Here is a 25,592-nt window from a genome sequence, read left to right as displayed (position 1 = left end):
CTGTCAAGGCTGAATCCCCACTCTATCACTCCGAGTGCAGAAGGTGGGGGACCGCAAGGATTCTAAAAATTAATACTTGTCGCTCCAGGCTTATATTAAACTCCCAAGGTTACAGCTTTTCTCTAATCTTGGCTTGGTAAACGCTGCCACCATCCAAATGCAAAAAAAAAAAAAAAAAAAAACCCTTGGACCCAGGAAGGAGCACTCCCTGTAGGGTACCTTCAAGCCCTTTCACCCCCCTCCCATCCGGGGAAGAACTGAGAAAGAAAAGAAAGGAAATTAGCTGTTGCCACCAGCTAATCAAACAGCATATGCACAAACCTCTTAGGACACCAAAAATCCAATCCTATTCTTAAAAAAGGTAAATTTTACTAAAAACAAAAAGAAAGAAAATACATCCGGGACTTAGGCTTTTGCTAGATTTTAAAAGAGCAATTCCAAAAATCAAGCACCCAAAATAGCTTTCTTGGGGGTTCAGTTTAAAGGTTACAAGCAAACAAAAGCATCTGGGGTTAGCACAGAGGAGATCCACAAGCCAAAATAAAAAATAAATCTGCTTGTGTCTAACTAAACATTCCCTATCCAAATAATTTCTTCTAGGTGTGAAAGATGAATCTTCATACCTGGTTCAAGCCTTGCATGGCATTGCTGCTCTGTGTCTCCTTCTCCAGAGAACAACAGACAAAGGGAAAGTTTCTTTCCCAAATTTAAAAGTTCTACCTTCCCATTGGCTCTTTTGGTCAGGTGCCCACTCCTTTTCTTTTACCTGTGGGCTTCTTAACCCTTTACAGGAAAAACAAGCAAAGAACAGAAACCAAGAGGGATTTTACAGCTAATGGGCTGGCTGGGTGTTCATAAACGGGGGCTACCCCCAGTGCCGGCTCCAGGCACCAGGTTACCAAGCAAGTGCTTGGAGCGGCCACTTCGGAGAGGGGCGGCACGTCCAGCTGTTCGGCGGTAATTCGGCAGACGGTCCCTCACTCCTGTTCGGAGCGAAGGACCTCCTGCTGAATTGCTGCCGCAGATCGCAATCGCGGCTTTTTTTGTTTGTTTGTTTGTTTGTTTGTTTGGCTGCTTGGGGTGGCCAAAACCCTGGAGCCAGCCCTGGCTACCCCACCCTTCATTTATCACAAACGCAAATTTTTGAAATGCCTTTTCCTGATTGCCCAGCTTGGTGAGCACATCTAGCAGCTCTCCATTGCTGTGTGCAACTGCCCAGCTGATCATGCGAGCTACATGCTCCAGACACACACTGGTCTGGAGTAGACAGGAGATATTGGATCTCCTGGGCCTGTGGGGAGATGAGGCTATGCAGGCACAGCTACGGGCCAACCACAGAAATGTGGACATCTACAAGCAGATTGCACGGGGATGCAGGAGAAGGGGTATGACAAGGATCAGTAGCAATGCGACATGAAAGTGAAAGAAATGCGGCAGACATACCAGAAGGCCAAGGAGGCCAACAGTCAATCTGGTGCTGAACCAAAGACAGGCAGCTCTTACAAAGAGCTGCATGCTACACGTTTTGCAAAGACACCCTCCTCTCTCTCTCCCCCCCCCCCCCATATACCTCTGAAGAGTCTAAGACATAGACCACTGCCATGGACAGCGAGAAGGAGGAAGAGGGGGAGGGAGAGGATAAGGATGGGGGACATGTGACCGGGGGTGTCCAGCTATGCTGCAAAGGCTGCTCACTCAGCCGCCCATCCCCAGAACTTCAATAGGTGCCAAGACTCACCCCTCCATCAGAGACTGCAGTGACTCATTGTCCCTGAGGCATGTTACATCATCTGAGCTGAACTGATTTATCCTGTAAGCAGAGCCCTCGGGCATGCTGCAGCAGCCTCTCTCTGAGCAGGGCACGCATCAGATGACCCACAGGCACAGGTATTTCACTGCCCCTGCCAGAGCTGCATTAGCATTACTTGGCCATGATTCCGCCTGCTATCTCACAGTCTTACAGATTCCCTAGGCTTCCAGCCTGCTCTTGATCCAGTTCCTGTGCCTGCCCCCAGGCTTGCCTGAGCCTTGTTCCAGCCTGCTTCAATCTTGTCTGTGCCCTTCACTGACCCTGCTCCAGTCCTGTTACTGACCCACTCCAACCCTGCACGTCTCCTGACCCCCAGTCCCTAGGATTGGCTCTCTAACTGGCTTTGACCTGCCTCCTTACTCTATGATCCTGAGTTTGGGCTTATCTACAGACTCTGACCCCGGTTCTCAGCCATGGCCTGCCCTCAGACCCAATTTCAGCACTGCCCTTGGCCTGATCATGACCCTATGCCTGACTTCAACCACTGTTTCAACCACCTAGAATGCAGACTCTGACTCCTGGACCTGTTTGAGATTCCACTGCAGACCAAGTCAGTCCTGGCAGTTGAGCATGGGGAGGGGAAGGAACCTCAGGTAAGTGTATAAATATATTTCCCACTATATGATGATGCACACATCTATCAACTCTTCATTATTTACTAGTATTAGAAGATGTAACAATACAACAAAGAGAGGTAGAGTTATCATCTGCTTTTCATTTCCCTGTAGGGCTAAGTGGGAGGTGGTCAGGCAGAGCAGTTTGTTTACGAACACAGGGATGTCCTTTTTATTCTCCTGAGAGAATTTGATGAAACTTTCATGCAGGTGCTCAGTAATACTCTCCCAAAAGTTTTGAAGGATGGGAGCTTTATTTCTTCCTCCATGGTAGGGCACTTTCCTATGCTAATCTGCAATACTTCGAGAAGAACCATTGCAGTACGGGCCTTAAAAACTTCTATGGATGGAGATTCCACCACTGCCCTGGGTAACCCATTCCAGTGCTTCACCACCCTCCTAGTGAAATAGTTTTTCCTAATATCCAACCTAGACCTTCCCCCTGCAACTTGAGACCATTGCTCCTTGTTCTGTCATCTGCCACCACTGTGAACAGCCGAGCTCCATCCTCTTTGGAACCCCACTTCAGGTAGTTGAAGGCTGCTATCAAATCCCCCCTCTCTCTTATTTTTTCAGACTAAATAAGCCTACTTCCCTCCGCCTTTCCTCATAAGTCATGTGCCCCAGCCCCCTAATAATTTTTGTTGCTCTCTGCTGGACTCTCTCCAATTTGTCCACATCCTTTCTGTAGGGGGGGCGGGTCCGAAAACTGGACACAATACTTCAGATGTGGCCTCACCAGTGCCGAATAGGGGGGAATAATCATTTCCCTCAATCTGCTGGCAATGCTCCTACTAATGCACCCCAATATGCCGATAGCCTTCTTGGCAACAAGGGCACACTGTTGACTCATATCCAGCTTCTCATCTACTGTGATTCCCAGGTCCTTTTCTGCAGAACTGCTGCTTAGACAGTCGGTCCCCAGCCTGTAGCAGTGCATGGGATTCTTCCGTCCTCAGTGCAGGACTTTGCACTTGTCCTTGTTGAACCTTAACAGATTTCTTTTGGCCCAATCCTCCAATTTGTCTAGGTCACTATGGACCCTATCCCTACCCTCCAGTGTATCTACCCCACCCCCGGAATTAGTGTCATCTGCAAACTTGCTGTGGGTGCAATCCATCCCATCATCCAATTCATTATTGATTAATCATTAAGTTTTACATCACTCAGCAGCCTTAACTAAAAATTAATGTATTTATGAGGATTTCTTCCCCCTCCCAAGTTTTAATAGTTTAGCACAATGTAAATATCTGTGTGCATACTCACGCGTGTGTGCGCATGTGTGTATCTCAAGCAATAGGAGGAAGGAGAGAGGGCAGTTTCATGTGTCCAAGGATCTCTTTTGGAACAGATGGGTGAACCTTACTATCATTTTGAACCGAACATCAAGAACTAAAGCCTAAAGATTAATGAAACCATGAGAAATGTGTATAAATACACATCAATCTAACTTATAGCTCTAACTACTACGCTTTGTGTCACTGCAAATAAAGGTAACGTATTGCCAAGGGGAGCAAGAAAAGGAAAAACAGCTGAAGGCTATTATTAAAAGGATTGTTCTCCATTGTAATATGTGATGTAAAACAATATTATTTCCAATGTTAGTGAACAAATAACTTTCTAGATTGTTTTGCCACAGGTTTATTTTCAAAGTGTTATGTCATTTCATGGTTTTAATCATCTAGCTATATTTTCCATAATCTGCTTACAAAGAAGTCATCACCTCCTTCATCTCTTCACTAATGGATTTAGAAAACACCTGTAAGAATCCTTTTTTTCTATACACAGTAATTCTACAAGTTTCACACAAATTCCAGTTGCAGAATGATTTCAAATCACCTGTTACTCTCAATGATCTTATTTTTTAAATATATTCTGTCAGAAGTAACACAAACTATAAACCATAATTCTAAAGAGAAGCATAAAGAAATAACCGGATAGTTAACCTTCATTATGAAAGCCGCATGCATTATTTATGACCATATAATTGAGTGCCAAAAGTGGGTCTTGAGTGTTGCATGGGACCAGGTGACTTATGACAAATCATCAATCTCAGTCTACTGTTGCTTGGGATATTGGTGATAAATGCAGTCATCTTATGATCCTAGTAAGTACTCCAGACTTTTTAATTAAACTAAGCCACAAAGGGTTAAGTATCACATCTTAATCTTCTCCCTCTTTTTTTAAAATGACTGTCTTTCTAAAGATCTAGAAAATAAAAGATAGAATTTCGCTTTTTATGCTTTTCCTTCTGACCATACACATAACATATATTGTCCAGGAATAAAAATCACAAAAAATAAAATTAAAAAAACTCCACACAGATATACAATATTTTGTATTTAAATACTCTCTTCCAAGCAAGGACCTCAAAGCACTATTTCTTTTTGTGACTGACTGGCAGAATGTTTCTCTCCTAAGCTCTAGGTACAACACAGGTTGAAATTTTCACAGCCGACTAGAGGATGTAGGCACACAACTATCTATTGCAACTAACTATGTGGCTAAATCCACAACTCAGCTTTGAAAATGTCAACCACATTATAAAAGCAAATACAGAAGTTATAATTTATACCCAACAGAACAACTCTTCCTCAGTCACTAAACTTATCAGGGCGCACAAGTTCCATCCCTTCCCCAGCCTTAATCCACTTCCTCTAGGAAGCTTGGAAGAATAGTTGAGCCATGCAGCATGCCCTAAAGGTTAAACTCTTGATCTGCCAGAACAAAGGTGGAAGCAGGGCGTTCCAGGCCTTGTCCATGCTGCCACTTTACAGTGCTGAACTTTCTCGCTCGGGGGTATGAAACCCTCCCCGAGCAATGCAGGTTTCAGCGCTTTAAAATGGCAGTGTAGACAGTGTACCAGTGCTGGGAGCCATGCCCTCAGCCCTGGTAGCTACTCCCCTTGTGGGGGTGGGTTATTTACAGTCACGACTACACAGCGGCAGCACTTTAATGTTGGTAGTGAAGACATACCCTCAGAGTCAAAGACATTTCATTGAAAACACCTGCCACCTGTACTGTCCTGTTTAAGCCAGGGACTGTTAGCTCAAGCTCTTCACCTGATTTCATCTGCCATGGTGTCAAATAAAGCAGCAGTCCTCAACAGGACTCTTCAGCAGATTCATCACACCTGAGACACAAACTATAAGCACACTCCCCAATCAAGTGAGCCATTTCTTCTGGTTGCTTCTCCCAGCCCACAAGCATAACCTCAATCACATCTGAGTTCACTCCCAGCCAACTGACCCTTATCTAAGCCCCAATTTAGGCCAGAGACTAGATAAATGGTTAAACAGAAAATGCCAGAATTAAGGTGGACTATGCAATGTTAATTCAGTCCCCTTATGCACATGTATTATGATACATCTAATTACACAATCGCATACTATTTGTTTCAACAGGACCCCTGCCTCATTCAGTGCACAGAATGGATGATGTTCATTGAATAAGTAGTTATTCCACAGTCCATTCTATCCTCAGCCTTTAGGGGTGTCCATGCCTTATTTATTATTCAAACACTGCTCTGAATCTACAATTACTATTTTCCTTCAGGGCTTTACTGTGGTGCTCATGTTGATGGGACATACCCGCATCCAACTGATAGAAAGGCTAACAAGCATTCCTACACTCAGACACTGGCAATTAGGTGCACCTGCAGAATATGCTCCACCTGGAAAAGGGGAGCTTAAAAAGGTTAAACTCACCACAGAGAAGTGGGGGGAGAAGTCTGCCCAGGAGGAGTGGCTGCTAGGGACTGCCAGTGAGTTCAGGAGCGAAGGGAGCCCAGCCTGAGGCGGTGGCTAGCCTTTCCTTTCCCCTCCCCACTTGTTTTGGGGACTGACACTACAAGCCTGATACAGGTGGTGGCCGGGGGGGCTGCTCCCAGCCAGCGACCTCTTGTGGGACCCAGGGCACACTGCCAGGAACTAGAAGTAATTGGACTCAGAAAGGACCGCAGGAGTGAGCTGAATTCCTCTTGGGAACAGAGAGCATGCGCAGGAGTGGTGGCTCCCGTGGAGGACCCAGGGGCAAGACACTCAAAGAGACTATAGCCAAGCACAGACTGAGGGTTGGCCTACTACACTCAACACAATGGTATTTTCACAAGCATTAGTTTATTTATTTTCACAAGAGCCCTGTGAAATAAAGCGGTATAATTCTCCCCATTTTCCAGATGAGAAACTGAGGCATGGAGAAATTTAGGTCAAAAGTTTCCACTAACTTTGGGTATTCAATTTGAGACCTTATTTTTCAGAGTCCTTAGCATTATATAACACTTTATACTATGTACAAAGCACAGCTCCCAGGGGCTTCAGTTACAGCTGTGAGTCCTCAGCCCCAGGGTCACCCATAAAATGGGAAGCGCACAGTTTGTGACCACCTCTGAAGAGTATGGTTTAAGTGACTTGCCAAGCATCACACAGGCAATCTGTGCCAGAGGCAGGGATAAAACCAATTCTCCAGAGCAGCATTCAACTGCCTTAACCTTGAGACCCTGTCATCTTTTCTTACAGTCCCTTGCCCCATTCAACTACACACCTTCCAGCCTCTGCAACAAATGAGGTAGGGTCCTCCAGACTACAACCACCTTTTTCACACCGCCCCAGTTCATCCCCAGTGCAGCTCCAGCCTGTAAATGAAGGAGGGGTCCTGTGGAAAAATAGTCTGATCATACTGTATCATAATGCACACGCACAAAGGGGCCAAATTACATTTGCACAGACAATATTAATTCTGACATTTCCTAATTTTGCATTCTTTACTTTGCAAACTTAATATTATTTTAACACAGTTTATTTGTTTTAGAAACCTAGAAAATTATGAAGTAAACTGGAAAACCAGAAATTTCACCATGTGGAATTATATTAACCCTGTCTCCCAGTCCCTGTCTCTTTGTCCAGCCAATTGTAGCATTCCCACAACCCCTGAAACCCTGCTCCCAGTCTTCTCTCCATCTATTGACCCCCCCCACCCTCAACCCACAACCCTCTGCACTTCAGTCAGGCTGCTTCTCAGTGTTACCAACCTCAAAGATGAAACTGTAGCTGATCACCAGCTATCACCAGCGGCTCTTTTGCAATTTCCCAGAGGCTGATTAGGTCCACCCAGCTGGGAGTTTCTTGTTTTTGGAGGCAGGGAGAGAGGCCCTGTGTCCTGCAACCTGAAATAGGGGGAGGGAAGCTGGAGCTGCTAGAGATGGAGAGGGAGGGTATTTTCAAAAGTATGGGAGACATTGTTCTACATATAATTTCCTTTGTTCCCTCAAGTATATCTTTTTGGAAGTTTTCACCATGCAGCAGAATAATTCACTCTATAGAGGGCTTATTCCTTTATGTTTTACAAATTTAATGACTGAAAAAGGAAAGGATTCCAGACAAAACAGAGAGTGTGGGTAGGTTTTACCGTATATTTTTGCCTATTGTTACATGGCACCTATGACTGTCAAACTGAGTGAATTATACATGTGACTGGGCCAAACCATTGTCTGCAGAAAGGTGCAAGAAGTTTCATTGCTAGTCTGCCCTTTGGTAAATTACCTTTAATATGCAGATAATGGGACAGGGTCAGTAAAACTGGTTCATGGAGGTACATTATTGAGAGACCCCTTGCCACCAACTTCTTCCCTCAACACCTACGCATAGGAGTAGCTTTAATTCCTGCAAAAATCTGCTTGGGCAGGAATCGATGAGGGGATGCACTGAATGAGCATATTCTCAGGGTGATTTTGGCTGTGTCCCCTTAACCAGATATTCTTGCCCACTTTTTTAGGGTACACTGCCCCACTTTAAGCCTTCTTCTTCCGCACACAATGGCATGAGAGAGTTTGGGACTACTTTGAACTGCTTTGGTCTCACCAAATTCACACGACTGAACTTCAGAAGGCTGGAAGTTGTAAATAATGCCCTTGAATCAGCGCGGCAGGGGAGGGCGCCGAGCCCAGCCGCGGCCCGCAATCCCCGACTGTCCGGAGCGCCGGGGAGAGGGCGGTGAGCCCACCGCGGCTGCTGCTCTCCCTGGCGGCGAGCCTGGCCGGGGCCCCGCTCTCCCGGACCAGCCGGAGTGCTGGGGGGAGGGCGGCGAGCCCGGCCGGGGCCCCGCTCTCCCCGACTGGCCGGAGCGCCGGGGGGAGGGCGGCGAGCCTGCTGCGGCTCCGCTCTCCGCGGCGGCAGGAACGCCGTGGGGAGGGCAGCGAGCCCAGTCACGGTCCCGCTCTTGGGCCAGAGCGCCCCGCCGCGCCGCCCCCCTCCAGGCGCGGCCCCAAGCAGATGCTTGGTGGGCTGGTGCCTGGAGCCGGCCCTGCCTTGAATGCCTCGATGACAGATTGCTGAGCATAATTTTATCCTCTGAGGAGTCCATGCGGGCCTCACAGTTGTTGAAGTTGTAAATCACTTGTGGTTGAGTGTTGGGTAGTGTCAAAGTTCCTTACCCCAAGCACTCCCTGGGCTCTGGGCAGGGACCCAGTTCTCACCCAGGCCGCTGCTCTGGAATGTCCGGGTGGTTTTCCCACTCTGGTTCTATCTAGTCCTAAAAGACTTAGCCCCAGATAACCCCAGAAATGACAGATTGTCAATGAACAGAACAAAAGGGGAATTAACACAAATGAATCATCCCAAAACTGGGTTAAGGCTCTCTTCCTTCATAGGGCACTTGTCAGCCTGTGGAGAGGAACAGTCCCCTCTCAACGTGAGTCAGCATCGGGCCCTCCCTTCCATCAGGGAGGGGCTGTCAGGCAACAATCATCTGAGGAGCTCCTGCCTTCAGCCAGTCCTCTCTCCAGGAGCTGAGACTAAAGGTTTGTTCTTCTCCCTGGTCTGCCATCAAATGAGCTGGGCTTCTCATTTTTAAGCTCCTCTCTCCAATTCCAACATCTCTCGCAGGTGTGACGGAGAAGGGCCACCCAAGCCTACATTAGCTTGTTAACCTGTGTTGCCCAGTGTGGGGGTTTTATAACTTATCACAAGTAGAAATTCTGAGGGAAAGCTCTCAAGCAAAGCAAAGGACAATGATTGGGAGGAGGGGGGAAGGGCGCTGAAGCCTGGTCACCAAGGCAGTTTGTGGGGATTCCATATAACCTACATTACCTACCTTGCTGAGTGATCTCAGACTTGCCAGCTGTCATAATACTAGAACAGAAACTGCACAAAAATGACTAGGGAAAATGGCAAACAGCAAAGAGTCAGTTTCGGTGTAACTGCACCTTTGACCCCCACCATGGTCTACTCAAAGGATGCACCTTTAAGTCTCAGGCCTCTTGCCGTCACCTTTCTGTGGCCGTGGAGCCATGTCCTCTTTCCCTCCGAACCAGGGTTTAGGCTGCAACCCCCCACCTCGCAATTTACTGTGCATATCCTAGCAGGTCTGACCTACCTCAGTACCTGCCATTTCAGTCTTTTTTTCTCTAGGAGCACTGACAGTGGTTTACCAGTAACTAGACAGCTTTGAAAAAGCAAGGTACATTGATTTAAGGACAAAATTCTTACAGAGAAAACATAAAAAACAACAGGTGCTATTTCAATACAAATAATAATAGTCATAACAGGTCTAAACACATATTTAAGCTTACCGGAGGACCACCATCAGTCCTATGGAGACCACAGCAGGTTCAAGTCCTTCCAATCCTTCAGCAGGGTTTGGAACCTTGGTTAAACATTGATGTCAGTTTGTTGGATCAAAATGAGAGCCCTCTGGGTCTGTTTAAATTCAGCCTTTACACCCCAAAAGCCTTTGTTCCCAGGCCTCCTGAAACAGCTAAAACTAGTCAATACTCCTTTCCCCAGGGGGCAAAGTGTCAATGCTGCGTGTCTGCACTATCAACATTGGGATTTTGCACTAATCACTTACTTAGTGATTCCATATTCCCCATGAAATACACTCAGTGAGCCAGAAACATACACATACATATAATACATATTGACACAAAGGTCTCTGAATATTCTACAGGCTCATGTTGTCTGACCCATCCCAGTATAGCAGTCTTTGAAGTGTCCATGATTTCAAGATCTGGCTCAAACATACAGATAACATTCATAAAGTTGAAACAATAGTCCCTAAAGATGGTGTGTGTATTTGAAATATCTGACACACAAAGCACCTGCTGAGAAGACCCTAAAATAATGATATAGGTGATGAGAGGGAGTGAGGTCTGGCAGCACATGGGGCCAGCAGTAGCAATGGGAGCTTTTGGATGCTGCCACCTGAGCCCCACACAACTGCTGAAGTGGCTGGAGAGCTAACATTAAACTAGGGGCATTCCAGCCTTCCTACACATGCTCCCCCAAAGAATTGGTTTCTGCCAGAAAGACCATGCTGGAGTGAAAGACAGATGGTAAATATTTCTGAAGAAATGAGACTCAGACAGAGTTACTCAGGAAACCTCTGCTTTTGAGCATGAGGAAAAAGCCTGTGGAATCACACCTGTAATGGGTGTTGGGGATGGGACCTGCACTCCAAGACTTGGAAAAGACAGAAAAACAGAGATATGGGGTGGGAAGGAAAAAACAAGTATTCACCGGATAGAGAAGCATATTCCCACAACAGAGAACCACAAACTAGCATATTCAAAGTGTGGAATCTGTTTTAAAATTTACTTCTTTTCTCGGAGGGTGTTTGAACAGATCACAGAATATAAATTATGTGCCTGCTGTAGTCAACATTCAGAAACTAAAAAATTATGCAAGTGTGGGTACCTGCCCAGCAAGATATCTTTAAAGCAAATACAGAATAACAGCATCAATGAAAAGCATAGCTATAAAGCTAATTATTACTGGCTGCATTTGGATGTGACAAGCAGCTCAAAAGACAATAGTTCGTCGCTCTTAATTGAATAATCAGTGCAACAAGACTAAATTATCTTTATATTCAAAAAATATCTGTAATCAAACACCACCTGCTGCTCCCACATTGTATTCACATGTGTGTGAAGCAAGCACAATGGCTGTCACTTTGAATTATTACGTTTGAACATCTTCATAGACAAAGCATGGAACAAAAAAAAAAGTAGCACATGATCGCTGGTAGGAAGGAGAGAGAAAATTAGTATGCTCATCACTTTTTACACTCACTCAGCTATCACACACAAACTCCAGCATTTACATCAACCCTGTTTTGTGTACATACACAGCTAGATACCTGGGCAAACTGGAGTCAGCACAGGGTGACCAGATAGCAAGTGTAAAAAATCGGGACAGGAGTGGGGGATTATAGGTGCCTATATAAGAAAAAAGCCCCCCAAAATCGGGACTGTCCCTATAAAATCGGGACATCTGGTCACCCTAAGTCAGCAGCATGCAAAAGAATGCACATATTTTGGGAGATCTCAACCATTACCTAATTCAGGGTGGTCCAACCTTTTCACTGCCATGGGCTGGATGCTAGTTGGCCCACCCTGACCTAATCCTCTCAAATTCTGTTTTCTCGTTAGAAGAAATTTACAACTTTAATAAATTTAAACTTAAGAACTTTAAATGCTTTACTCTGCTTTGCTCATGTAACACGCTGCTGCGGACACCCAGAGCCTCAGCAAGAATGATCTTAGCCGGAGGTTAAACTGTGTCAGCTCCTTGCCACAACATCTGTTCTCCTCACCAGCAAACTCTTCAAGGCTCTCCCAGCCCAAACTTTACCCAGCAGGTAACCATCAGTGAATTCCAGCCCCCATGCTCCTCGGAAATATTTCTCTGCAATGCACAGCATCTATCACTGTACATTCACAGAAGACATTCAGTTTGCTGCTCTTTTATAGAGTCAGTACATTACAGCCTATTAGTTTGACTGGAGTAAACAAACCCTTCCCTTCAAATACAGCACTGAGTAGGTTTACATTAAAAATAAAAAAATGATTGACAAAAGGACATAGGTTAAGAGATACCAAGCAAAAGGGATAAAAGTAGAAATGGTTACAAGCAAATAAAAGTAAAAACAGGCTACAATTTAATACAGTAAGATACAGTCTTTGTTCTTGATAATTTCTCTAAACCAATCTCCTTTTCAGCTTTTCAGGATGTCTGGTTTTACACATAGTTCTAGTAACATCATACAGATGGAATTGGTAACTTCATATATAATATTAATGCCTGCATTTTACAATGATATTAATAGCCAGTGTGTTATTAGTTTTCAAATGATACCCCACGGGGCATATTCTGTACTAATGTCATTACAGTAGTGCATAGGGTGTGAATACAGGGGTACCTAGGGTCACAGGTCTCTAACACTTTTTTAAATGAAATGACTGAGTGTAGGCTTAGGTCTGTACAAAGACAAGCACACGCCTTTTCTCATTTGTATTGCTGTAGTAACTGGGAGCCCTAGTCACGGGGTCCTGGTTCACATCTCATTTTACATTGAGTCAGTATATCTAATGATCCTCCAGTAGCTTCCAGAAGAACAGTGAAAAAGGCATTGGTTTTTAAAAAAATGTTCTGAGCAACCAGCAGAAAGCAAACAGAGCATCCCTGTGTGAGCAAACTATCCTTGCCTTCATATTTGGATTGATTAGACAGAAAATAAGATGTCAGAAGAGTGCCAGGTAAGAGATTCCTCCAATCACAGGCATATCCTAAATGCCTTAGAAGCTGAAGACACCAGATATGCACAATATACGATTATTTACACAATGGCATAAACGTGTGAAACATTTTACAAAACAAATAAAGATGGACTCCTCCCCCTGAAGAATATACAGTTTAAGGCCCTGATCCTGCAACTGGCTGTAAATGGAGGGATACCAGTGTCTGTATACAATCTGTTGGAGGATGAAGCCTCACATTAAGACAAGATCAACAAGAGGTGACTGTGACCCTAAGAATTCCTCAATGAAAACTGGCAAATGGTTCACTGTTCTATAACAGCATCTCTTGTCATACCTGACAAACTCACTACACCTAGCACACTGCTTTCATAGTATTTTTAACTATAAAGAATGTCATGAGAGGTCTTCAATGAAGGCCAGGATCACACTGGTCATTAATATCATTGTGAAATGTATGTACTGACACTATGTAAGAAGTTATCTATATATATATATTGAAAATATGTTTTAAAGTCTGAATCAATGCAGGGTTGACAAGCAGATTTTGCCAGACAATGGAAGTATATTCACCTTTGCCTCGGTTCACATGTAACTTAAGCATTATAAACTAACCCAATGGAAGCTCCATTTGCATAAGAAGTCACAACATAAGGATGTGAAGGGAACACACCAGGGAACAAACCAAGAGGGGACATCCTGACCCTGGAGACAAAACAATGCATTTTTGGGGGTGGGGGAGGGATATAAGAAGCAGGCAAAAGGACACTTCTTTATCCTTCACTAAGGAAACAAAAAGGACAGCACTTTTTGCATTTATGAAAGAGGGATTTCAGTCATGTTGGTTGGAGAGACAGAGATTGCTTTAGGGGAGATAAACTACTTTAGACAAGGGTTTGGCATGTTAAAATTAAATTTAGATTTAGGAAGCCTGTTTCCTTTTGTTTTATATGTAACCATTTCTGTTCCATTATTATCCTTACTCACTATCTCTTAATCTTCGCCTTTGACAATAAATTTATGATTGTTTTGACTATAAATATATCTCAGTGCTATGATGTTATAAAGGAGTTGATCCTCAGTTGAATCAAACAAGTTACTATGTATACTGTTCCCTCACGGACAGCAAATCTGGTAATTTCGGAGAGTATCTAGTGGTTAAGGACTGGACACTGCAAAGAGCGCTCCAAGAAGTCGGGGGTTGGTGTGTGCCTATCATTAACTTGAATAGAGACAGTGAGGTTGGCGGATGCTAGGAAGAAGGTGCTTATCTTGCCAGAGGCTACTGGTTTCATGAAGCTGAGCCACAGCAGACAAAGATAAGACTACTTAATGCTAAAGGTGGGTAGTGGTGAGGTGCCTCTAAGCCCTGGATACCCTGGGCAGCATCACAGTGAAAAAGGTGATAACTGTGAGACATGCATGTTTAGATGAAGGACGTGTGTGTCTTTAGAGTGGCAAGACGTTTGGTTGTTTATTTTTTATTCTTGATTTTATATTTCTTTCTTTTTTCCCCTTTAATTTTACATGATCTCTCCCCCCAAAGGAAAAAAAAAAGATCAGATCTGAAACATGACAGGAACTTTTTATATTTTAATATTTCAATCCAACATATCAACAGATGTTCTGCCTGACTGAGAAGTGAGCAACTTCTCTGGGTCTTGAAAGATGATCTTCCTGAGATTATATCACATTATATATAAGATTTGCCATACTTGACCAGATTATTGGAAGCACATTTTTTTTTCAAATGGAATATTGTCACTGAACTTCTGCAATAAATGGCTCTCATTTGTTTTAGTTCACAATTATTCTCGGGTACTCTTACTTAAGAACTGTCTGAAAGAGATGCATGTTCAATGTAACAGTAAGAAAAATATTCTTTAAATAGGCTTAGCATTATCCTTTTTATGTAGTAACAGTGAGTTGTCACAATCTCAAAAAAGAAATTGGAAAAGATATAGAAAAGGGCAACAATAGGGGTACGGAAAGGCTTCCATATGAAGAGAGATTAATAAGATTGGGAATTTCAACTTGGAAAAGGGGGGATAGAATAGAGTTCAGTAAAATCATGACTGGTGTGGAGAAAGTAAATAAAGAAGTGTTATTTACTCCTTCTCATAACACAAGAACTAGGGGTCACCCAATGAAATGAATAGGCAGCAGGTATAAAACAAACAAAAGGAGTATTTCTTCACACAACGCATAGTCAACCTGTGGAACTTTTTGCCAGAGGATGTTGTGAAGATTAAGACTAACAGTGTTCACAAAAGAACTAGATAAATTCATGGAGGATATGTCCATCAATGGCTATTAGCCTGGATGGGCAAGGATGCAAAACCAAAACCAAACCCATAATTGTAAGTATGTACTATAGCTATGGATATACAAAGAGATGACTACTCTGTGAAAGGAGGACACATTTTCAAAATGCTGTAAAGGATTTATTCATGCAACTCCCAATGATCTTTATAGGAGTCAACTGCCTAAATTTAGGGTCCAAAATTTGAATCTTTATCCTACAGTGTCTGTAATGATGTTTTATGGATAATACAACGGATGACTCAACCATAAAGTGGTTCTGCACAGTGAGAAAACAAAAATAGCATTTGTTATTCAGTGAAAAATAACATTTCACTGGGCAATTTGTCATTAAGAATAATTTAATTACTCTTCAGAGTAACAGAAATTACTTTTGATTTCAGCAAGATTTACTTTTCTAGTACAATAGCATCCACTGACACAACTCAGTACTATCACAACCATAAATTATATGATTAAATCTTTGTAAGAACCTCTAATTGCTTTTTCAACCAGCAGGGCCCAACTCACCATCCTCTTACTCTATCTGTGAGTGGACCATGAGTCATTCAGGGGAAAGCATTTCTATGCTTTTTCCTGCACCCTAAACAGTAGCCACCTGCAACATCTCTCAATTCAGTCCCACAACAGCAGCACCCCTACAGCCCCAGGTAAGACAGTGATATATTTGACTTTTTATAAGAAGAATCATAGACTCCACCGGTCTACCCCTTGTTGTTCCTCTGCCGATATCTCTGGCAGATCTCACCAGAGCAACGTATCCTGCCCCTGCCTTCAAACGGGAAGTGAAATGCTACAAAGTTGGGACTGACCTGAGTCATGAGGTTCAGATTCAGATTCAAACTTTGTGAAGAAGTTGAAGAAAAATCATCAACCACTGTAAGCACTTTGTTGCACCAAGTAATGGACTTCTCCAAATGCTTTCAAGAGATTTATGGTCAGATTGTATGTCCATGGTGTAACCGTAAGTGTATTGGTGAAATATTCCCATTCCAAAGGCTATGGACAATGCTTTGTTTGCATATGCAACAGGTTGTCTCCCTTGCAGCATGTCCCCCAAGCAACACCTTGCAACAGGTTGTCCCTACTTGCAGCTATTCCTATCTCGGTTTCATCATATTGCTGCACCCAGGGTTCCTCTGGGTTCTAATATTTCAGAATGGGAGCCTTCCCAATCATCTCTTTTACTTTCTAGAATGTTTGCTTATGTTGGTCCATCCACTCCCATTAGTTGTCTCAAAGTGCCAACTGTCTCAGGATCCTGCAGCTCTCAGACAGATGGCTGCAAAACTTAGATACTAAATAACTGACCATTCACAGGAATCTCTGAACTCCTTTAACACTACTGAACTTTGGCATTTCTTTACAATGCCTCACTTTCTCTAGGTCTACTTTCAGGACTTTGCAGGTCAACAAATGTCCAATGTATGGCATCTCAGTTACTCTCAACCTGAGCTTGTCTAAGTTCAATTTAATATTCTTTTCTCAGCATCTTTGTAAAAATTGTAATAATTTGTAGTCATGATCTCGTTGTACTTGTTCTGGACTATCACCTTCTCTTACTATCAGCACATTATCAGTTATTGTCCAGATTCTTGTCAGGCCCTCCAATGTGTGGGTCAATCTGCTCTGGAATACCTCTGGTGCTGGAGTGATTCCCACTGGCATCCTTAACCACAAGTTGCGAAGGTTGTCAAGTAACTGGATTCTTCATTCAGTTCAGTGTGTCAGAATCCATTTTTTACATTGCATATTATAAAAAGTCTCACTTTACACAGATTTGGTGATAAGTCCTCAACTGTAGGTAGAAGGAAATGTTTCCGTTTCAAAGCTTTGGGTCTATGCATATTATCAGTTTTCCAGATGACTTTTCTTACTACTCCAAGACTGTTTATCCAATCTATGCTATTCTCTACAGGCTGTACAATTCCACAATTCTGTAGGCGCTGCAGTTCCTCTTTCAGTGGCTGTAGCACTGCAATGGGTACTTTTCTTTTTGGCAATTTAACTGGCTTCACACTAGTGTCAATCTCTACTGGCAAACACCATCTAGACATCTGTCTCCATGAAACACATCTCTATACACCCTCTGTATCATCTCCTGGGCCCAGGTAATACCATCCTAGATAGCTTTAGTCATTTTGCTAATCACTTTCATTATGTTCTAGAACTGTACTTTTATCAGGTTCATGGCTTAGGTGGGCTTGCTGTCCAGAAGTGGTATTGATGTCTCATCTATTACCACAAAGTCCAATCTGCATTTCTTTTTGTTCCTTGGATTTCTTATTTTGATTTTACATTACCCCATAGCCTTCAATGTGGTATGATTGTACATTGCTAGCTGCTATTCCCTAGCTCTATGCCAAAATGTTATAAGAATCTGAAAATATTACAAGCAGCTCATCACGGGGTGGGTGTGGGGGTGGGGTATTTATCAGGAACCCCTTGATCAAATGACCCAGTGACTTACTGCCCTTTGATCTCATTCAGTTCCATTGTTCAGGAAACATGTTCACATTATCTTAACCACTTACTCGAGTCTTTTTTCCTTCTTCTCTTTAATTGAGAGGCTATATCTGCCGCTGGCAGGCAAAGAACAAGGAACATGCACAACACAGTCTCTGAAAATTCAATGGCAGGGCTCAAAATCCCAGTTCATGGGTGCAGTTCAGGTTCAATGAGTACAGTATGTTCCTTTGGACCACCCAGTTGCTGTGACAACAGACTGTCTGGAAACCCTCTTGCTTCAACAGAGCCCTAGTTTCTGTAAAGGCACACAGTGCATTTCACACTTTTAGGTGCATCACTTTGGCACACACCCACCTAGAGTTACAAACTTTACCCTTAATAACTTTTTCGGTATTGCTGCCCCAAAGAGGCACTTGGTGCCATGCCCTAGCTGAGATAAATCCTGAGCAACTGAGATTAGTTCGGGGAGGATTAATGTTTCCAAAAAAATAAAATGTTGTGGTACTTTTTGGGGGGGGGGGGGAGCGCTGTATCTTGGAAACCACTTGTTCAAATGACCCCAAATTTGAAGCACTAACACTATGCAGAAACCCGAGATACAGCAAAATTCAAGACAATCCGTGTCAGAATACAGATTTTGGAGCACTTAGAATAGCCCACCTTTAAACAGAAAGCAAGCATCAGCCTTAACTATAGCGGAGCAGGTGGTCTGCTATAATGAACACCTTATAGCTTTGTTTGCACAATGTACTTTTGTCAATATTCTAATTTTGTAAATGCAACGACACTCACCCTTCCTAATTCTTTATCTTCAAGGGCTAGGACACCAGTGCTTTCTGTAAAGAGTTTTACTTTGACAACAGGCCGAGGGTGAGTAGTGGTGAAGTCCCCTTGAGTTCCCCATCTGTAATAAATAAAGTAACAGAATTTAGGTTTTATTTTTTAAAGCTTTAAGGCAATAGCTTTGTAATGTTTTGTAGAATACATGTAACTTTATTCCTTGGGCGTAATTTTTAAACAGTAGAACTATTTAGGCAAAAAACATTTTGTACATCTGCAGCTGTACTTGGCTACAGAGACTAGACATCTGCATCTGAAAATTGGGCTTCCTTTGTGATGGAACATGGTTTTCGTATATGATTTTGTAATTAAAATCACAATTTGACAGATGGCATAATCAAAGCATTGCAACAATAAACTATTGGGAGAATGCAGTATCAAGCTTGTGGACAGATTTATATATAACAAAGCAGAAGATCACATTTATTCTTCTATTGAAATATACTGAAATTATTAGGTTTAATATAATTGCTTGGGCGTGTAAAAATTAAATTGATTTCTCAAGCGATTCACCCAATTGTAAAGTTGGGCCCCGATTCTGCAAAGACTCATACATGGGCTTAACTTTGAAACTATTCGCTTGCTTAAACTTAAGCACATTCAGAAACAGACTTCAAAGAGAAACAGCAGAACTAAAATTCATTTGCAAATTTAACACCATTAATCTGGGCTTGAATAGGGACTGGGAGTGGCTAGCTCATTACAGAAGCAGCTTTTCCTCTCCTGGAATTGACACCTCCTCATCTATTATTGGGAGTGGACTACATCCAGCCTGATTGAATTGGCACTGTCAGCACTGGTTCTCCACTTGCTAAGTAACTCCCTGCTCTCCATGTGTCAGTATATAATGCCTGCATCTGTAACTTTCACTCTATGCATCTGAAGAAGTGAGGTTTTTACCCACAAAAGCTTATGCCCAAATAAATCTTAGTCTTTAAGGTGCCACCACACTCCTTGTTGTTTTTATAGATACAGACTAGCACAGCTACCCCCTGATACTGTGTAACCCAGGTGGTTTATAGTGCAGCATTTGACTTTGTTTCTCCAGGGAAGAGGGAGAGAAACAGTGGGGAGGAGGCATGGATCTTAGCTGGATACTCCGTGAGTTTGCATACCTGCAGAGACAACAACAGGGCAACTCACTTAGAAGAAAGCAGAAACTTTCAGAACAGGGTGTGGCAGGTATTAGATATGCTCAGTAGCTGTTTCTGAGGCTGTACATAAAGTTTTCATTTTGGGCAACCCATTTGGCAGGTCACATTCTAGTTACCCTCTGAGAGCGGACCCAATCAGAGAACAAGGGTCGAGGGCAAGATTATAAATACCGGAGTTACAAAGAGCCCGGACTGACACAGGACCAAGGGATGTGTCTGCTGTGAGGGCTGGGTCCCAATCCCTCTACCACTCGGGATACAGTGCAGTGCTACTTCAGCTTTACTTACTAGGGAAGCCCTCTATTAGGATAGTGTTTGGACCACTGTGGTTGCATTTTGTGGATCTAGAGGGAGAGCTTGGGAGATGCAGGGAGCATTTATTCCTCCTAGAGGCCACAGAGCCTGGGGAACTTACACTGAGCTATCAGCTAACTGCTCTAAACTGGGATTCTGTCTCTGTGAGAAAGAGAGAGAATGGAGCAGTACTTCGCGAGATGAGGGTTTGTGACTAAGCTGACTTATGGGGAGAAGATAGTGCCCTATAGAGTGAGCACCTTATAGAGATCCAGGGGAATCTCTGTGCCACTTTGGATACACGCTACAGATTTCTGTTTAACCAGCAACTGAGGGTAGTTTTACACTGCAATATAAACCCAAGCTCAGACTCAGGCTCAAGCCCAAGCCCACCTTCTGACTACCCACAATTCTATCTGATTCAAGCCCAGGACCACAAGGGTGGAGGGTTCAAAGCCCAAACGCCATGGGGGTTTGGGCCCAAACTCCATTGTTTTGCAGTATGGATGCAGCTCAGGCCCGAGCCCTCCAGATTCGGCTCCTGAGAATCTGCCAACTGTTTCCCACAATCCCATGGGACAGTGTCCTTTGTCCTTTCTATCCCAAGACTGGCCAATCGACCCCCAGGAAACAGAAGTAACTCTCTGGTTCAAGTACAGCTGCTCAGCATTGAACCCTTCCCTTTTGTTCAGGACACAGAGCTGCAAACACAGTGAATCTGCTCCTGCATTTGCAATGGCCACTGACATGAAGAAGTCCTTTGTAAGTGTGCTGCAGGCAGATACCGGTGAATCTCTGGTGTGAGGTGAGTAAACAGTTTGAATTTAGCAAGAGTTCCAGGAATGACCACACCAGGAATACCAGCTAACAGCAAAGAAGCTTGCAGTGTTGGGGATTTACTGGATCAGTGACCAGTGTAGGGAGCAGATTAAGTAGCGCAAGACAGACTACTGGAAAGCCAGGGATGAAAACCACTCCTCTAGGAACTCCATATCATCCTGCCCATTTTACAAGGAGTTTGACTGGGTGCTGGGTACTGTGCCAAGCAGGGCTGGATGAATGTTTTGTGGGCCCCCGCTCCACCCACCTCAAGACACCCCCCCCCAATTTGTTCCTCGAGATCCCACCCCAACTCAACCTCTTCCCCCCAAGACCACCTGCCACTTGAATGGGGTGAGAGGGCAGAGAGGAGTGAGCAGGGCCTCGGGGGGAGGGGGGGGCGGGGGGGGGGGGAGAGGCCAAGTGGAGGCAGGGCCTTAGGGCAGAGTGTGGCAGAGCAGGGAGCGAGGCCACAGTCTGGGCACCAGGGCCCCTTCTGAGTGTGGACCCGGCCCTACAGGACCATTGGCGCCATTGTAAAACCAGTACTAGCACTGAGCCAAAATGGCAAACTTCTAATCCCTGAATCCAGTACAGCACTGGAGGGGAGCCAGCAAGTTCCAGATCAGGCTGATGAAGTGACTTTTTCTCAAACTGGTCCCCAAGGAAGCTTTGCCAGTGGAGAAGCTGCAGCAGATTTTGGGACCCTGCTTGGAGTCCCTGCTTGATTTGTTGGGGAAGAATCAACGTGGTTTTTGTAACAGGAAATAATGCCTCACCAATCTACTAGAATTATTTGAGGGCGTCAACAAGCATGAGTACAAGCGGGATCCAATGGATATAGTGTACTTCAATTTTCAGAAACTCTCTGACAAGGTCCCTCACCAAAGGCTCTTAAGCAAAGTAAGTTGTCATGGGATAAGAGGGAAGGTTCTCTCATGGATCAGTAACTGGTTAAAAGATAGGAAATAAAGGGTAGGAATAAATGGTTAGTTTTCAGAATGGTAAATAGTGGTGTCCCCCCAGTGGTCTGTACTCACACCAGAACTATTCAACATATTCATAAATTATCTGAAAAAGGGGTAAACAGTGAGGTGGCAAAATTTGCAGATGATACAAAAATACGCAAGATAGTTAAGTCCAAAGCAGACTGTGAAGAGTTACAATGGTAGGGTTACCATTCGTCCGGATTTACCCGGACATGTCCTCCTTTTTGTTCTAAAAATAGCGTCCGGGGGGAATTTGTAAAGCACTCAAAATGTCCGGGATTTCCCCCCTCCCCCGGCAGAGCAGAGCGAGCAGCTGGGAGGGCTGCAGGAAAGTCCCGGGCTGGACTCCGGAGCAGCTGTAGAGGAGCCGGATCCGCCCTGCATTCTGAGCCGGCAGCTCTCCCCTGCAGCCCGGTCCAGCAGCACTGTGCAGGGCCAGGGACCGGGTTTTGTTGTGCTGGGGAGCGCAGCCACGTGTCCGGCTCGGCTCGCACAGAGCCCAACACCCTGTTCTGAGCAGCAGGGTAAGGGGGCCAGGGGGCAGGGAGGTTCTGGAGGGGGCAGTCAAGAAACGGGGGGGGGGCTTTTTGGGGGGAGTGGAGAAAGTTTTGGGCAGTCAGGGTACAGGTAGGGGGTAGGGTCCTGGGGGGCAGTTGGGGGGGGGGTCTTAGGAGGGGGCAGTTAGGGGACAAGGAACAGGGAGTCTTAGGTAGGGGGTGGGGTTCTGGAGGGCAGTTAGGAGCAGGGGTCCCAGGAGGGGGCAGTCAGGGGACAAGGAGCGGGGGGGTGGGGGGCTGGGAGTTCTGGGGGGGAGCTGTCAGGGGGCAGGAGTGGGGAGAGGGATCGGAGCAGTCAGGGGACAGGGAGCAGAGGGGTTTAGATGGGTTGGGAGTTCTGGGGGGGGCTGTCAGGGGGTGGGGAGTGGTTGGATGGGGCGTGGGAGTCCCAGGGGTCTGTCTGGGGGTGGGGGTGTGGATAAGGGTTGGGGCAGTCAGGGGACAAGAGGCAGGGAGGCTTAGATAGGGAGTGGAGTCCTGGGGGGCAGTTAGGGGCAGGGGTCCCAGGAGGGGGCAGTCAGGGGACAAGGAACGGGGGGAGCGTTGGGGGTTCTGGGGGGGCGGGAAGTGGGAGGGCCAGGGGCGGGGCTAGGGCGGGGCTCCTCCCGTCCTCTTTTTTGCTTGCTGAAATATGGTAACCCTATACAATGGGGTCTGATAAAACTGAAGGACTGGGCAACAAAATGGCACATGAAATTCAATGTTGATAAATGCAAAGTAATACATACTGGAAAAATATAATCCCAACTATACATAGAAAATGACAGGATCTAAATTAGCTGTTAGCACTCAATAAAGATCTTGGAGTCATTATGGATATTTCTCTGAAAACACCACTCAATGTACAGCGGCAGTCAGAAAAGCTAACAGAACGTTGGGAATCATTAAGAAAGGGATAGATAATAAGACAGAAAATATCATGTTGCCTCTATATAAATCCATGGTATGTGGACATCTTGAATACTGCATGCAGATGTGGTCGCCCCATCTCAAAAAAGATATGTTGGAATTGGAAGAGGTTCAGAAAAGGGCAACAAAAATGATTAGGGGCATGGAACAGCTTTTGTATGAGGAAAGATTAAAAAGACTGGGGGCAGGTCTTCACTACGGGGGGGTCGATTTAAGATACGCAAATTCAGCTACGCGAATAGCATAGCTGAATTCGACCTATCTGAGCCGACTTACCCCACTGTGAGGACAGCGGCAAAATCGACCTCCGTGGCTCCCCATCGACGGCACTTACTCCCACCTCCGCTGGTGGAGTAAGAGCATCGATTCGGGGATTGATTGTCGCGTCCCGACGAGACACGATAATTCGATCCACGGGAGATCGATTTCTACCCGCCGATTCAGGCAGGTAGTGTAGACCTAGCCTGGGACTTTTCAGCTTGAAAAATAGACAACTAAGGGGGAATCTGATAGTGGTCTATAAAATCATGACTGGTGTGGAGAAAGTAAATAAGGCAGTGTTATTTACTCTTCTCATAACAAAAGAACTAGGGGTCAACAAATGAAATAAATAGGCAACAGGTTTAAATCAAAGAAAAGGAAGTATTTCTTTACACAATGCACAGTCAACCTGTGGAACTCTTTGCCAGAGGATGTTGTGAAGTCCAAGACTATAACAGGGTTCAAAAAAAAGAACTAGATAAATTCATGGAGTATAGGTCTATCAAAGGCTATTAGCCAGGATGGGCAGGGATGGTGTGCCTAGCACTGTTTGCCAAAAGCTGAGAATGGGCGACAGAGGATGGATCATTTGGTGATTACCTGTTCTGTTCATTCCCTCTGGGGCACCTGGCATTGGCCACGGTCAGAAGACAGGATACTGGGCTAGATGGATCTTTGGTGTGACCCAATATGGTCGTTCTTGTGTTCTCTCGCAGCTTCTCCTCAGCCCAGGCTCCAAAGGGAGCAGTAGCTCTCTGTTCCAGTTCCCTGCCCACAATATGGACACTGCCACTCCCCTGCACCCTCTGACCCAGGAAGCTCAGTCCAATCCCAGAGAGCATCTACCACTGCATTATGGGATCTGCAGTCCTTCATAGTAAGCATAACAGTACACAGAGGTCTGATAGGGTTCAGGGGCTCCTCAAATAGAAGCCTTCTCAAAAGTAAAGTTTTTTATTTTATTAAGAAGTTTTATTGCTATCACTGCATCACATCATATAATGTGTGTTTCAAATAATAAAGGTAAAGACATGCTATGGAACAACTGGAAAGATGTATGCAAACACCATTTCTCAATAGTTACCTACATATATCTCATACTGTACATTCACAGTTCTTACCACTCTCACCCCATCCCCATTTCATAAGTGGACGCGTTATTAATTCACAAGCACAATGCATGGCAATCAACTCTTCATCCTGCAGTTCATAAGCAGTCCTTTCATCCACAAGTACAATGCATGTAATTAACAATCCCCCTCAAAATTTTATTTCCTAAGCAGTCATGTCATTCATTCTTTCGTTCTTAAGTACATTGTATGGCAATCGACCCCTCCACTTCCCTCAGTTTTCACAAGCGGTTCATGTCGATTCATTCATTCATTCATAAGTACAATGCCTGCAATCACTCTCCCCATCCAACCATTTCATTGCATGATGTGACAGTACCTCATGTTCTGTAAAAATTGCACAAGCAAATTCATAAACATACTATTCTGCCTCTTTCACTGGCCCATGCAAGTCCATAATGTGGGAACACAAGGCATCCCTGACTTCTATTGACTGGGTGCAGCCAGCTCCAGCTGTGGTAGGTGCACTTTCTGGCTCAGGGTACAGATTGCGAAGAGCACAGCAAGCTACAGTGATGTGGACAGCATTGATGACACTGGCATCCAGATGGTTTTGTAGACATCTCCAATTCGGTTTCAATCTGTCAAAAGTATATTCAGCAACCATTTTGCACCTGCTGAGAGTGTAATTAAAGCTTCTTTTGCCAGGTCCTATGAAATCAGGATATAGTTTCATAAGCAAAGGCAAAATGGTTTCATAAGCAGTGTCCCCAGTGAGAATAGAGACAGTCACTCCATTTATGACAATGTCATTTGATGGTAACAGCATCCCAGTCTGTCCATGAATGTAGACACTCGATCAGCAGAAAATCTGGCTTCATATATTTTTCCAGTGCAGCTTATACTGGAATCCATAAATAAGCCTCTGTGGTCCACAAGGGTCTGCATAATAA

The 25,592-nt window shown here is 44.5% G+C and overlaps 1 protein-coding gene across 14 annotated transcripts in view; it reads right to left on the bottom strand.

Moving 5' to 3' along the window:
- CADPS2 (calcium dependent secretion activator 2) overlaps positions 1-25,592 on the bottom strand; it is a 568,361-nt gene that overhangs the window by 245,675 nt on the left and 297,094 nt on the right. For all 14 annotated transcript variants that reach the window (XM_065555914.1, XM_065555920.1, XM_065555939.1 and 11 more), the window contains one exon: positions 18,539-18,650. In XM_065555914.1, coding sequence (XP_065411986.1) covers positions 18,539-18,650 — 112 coding nt within the window. The remainder of the gene's footprint in view (positions 1-18,538; positions 18,651-25,592) is intronic.

This window comes from Chrysemys picta, chromosome 1 (assembly GCF_011386835.1).
Source record: "Chrysemys picta bellii isolate R12L10 chromosome 1, ASM1138683v2, whole genome shotgun sequence".
NCBI lineage: Eukaryota > Metazoa > Chordata > Testudines > Emydidae > Chrysemys > Chrysemys picta.
Note: the sequence above shows the minus strand (reverse complement) of the source record. Positions and strands in the feature narration are given on the sequence as shown.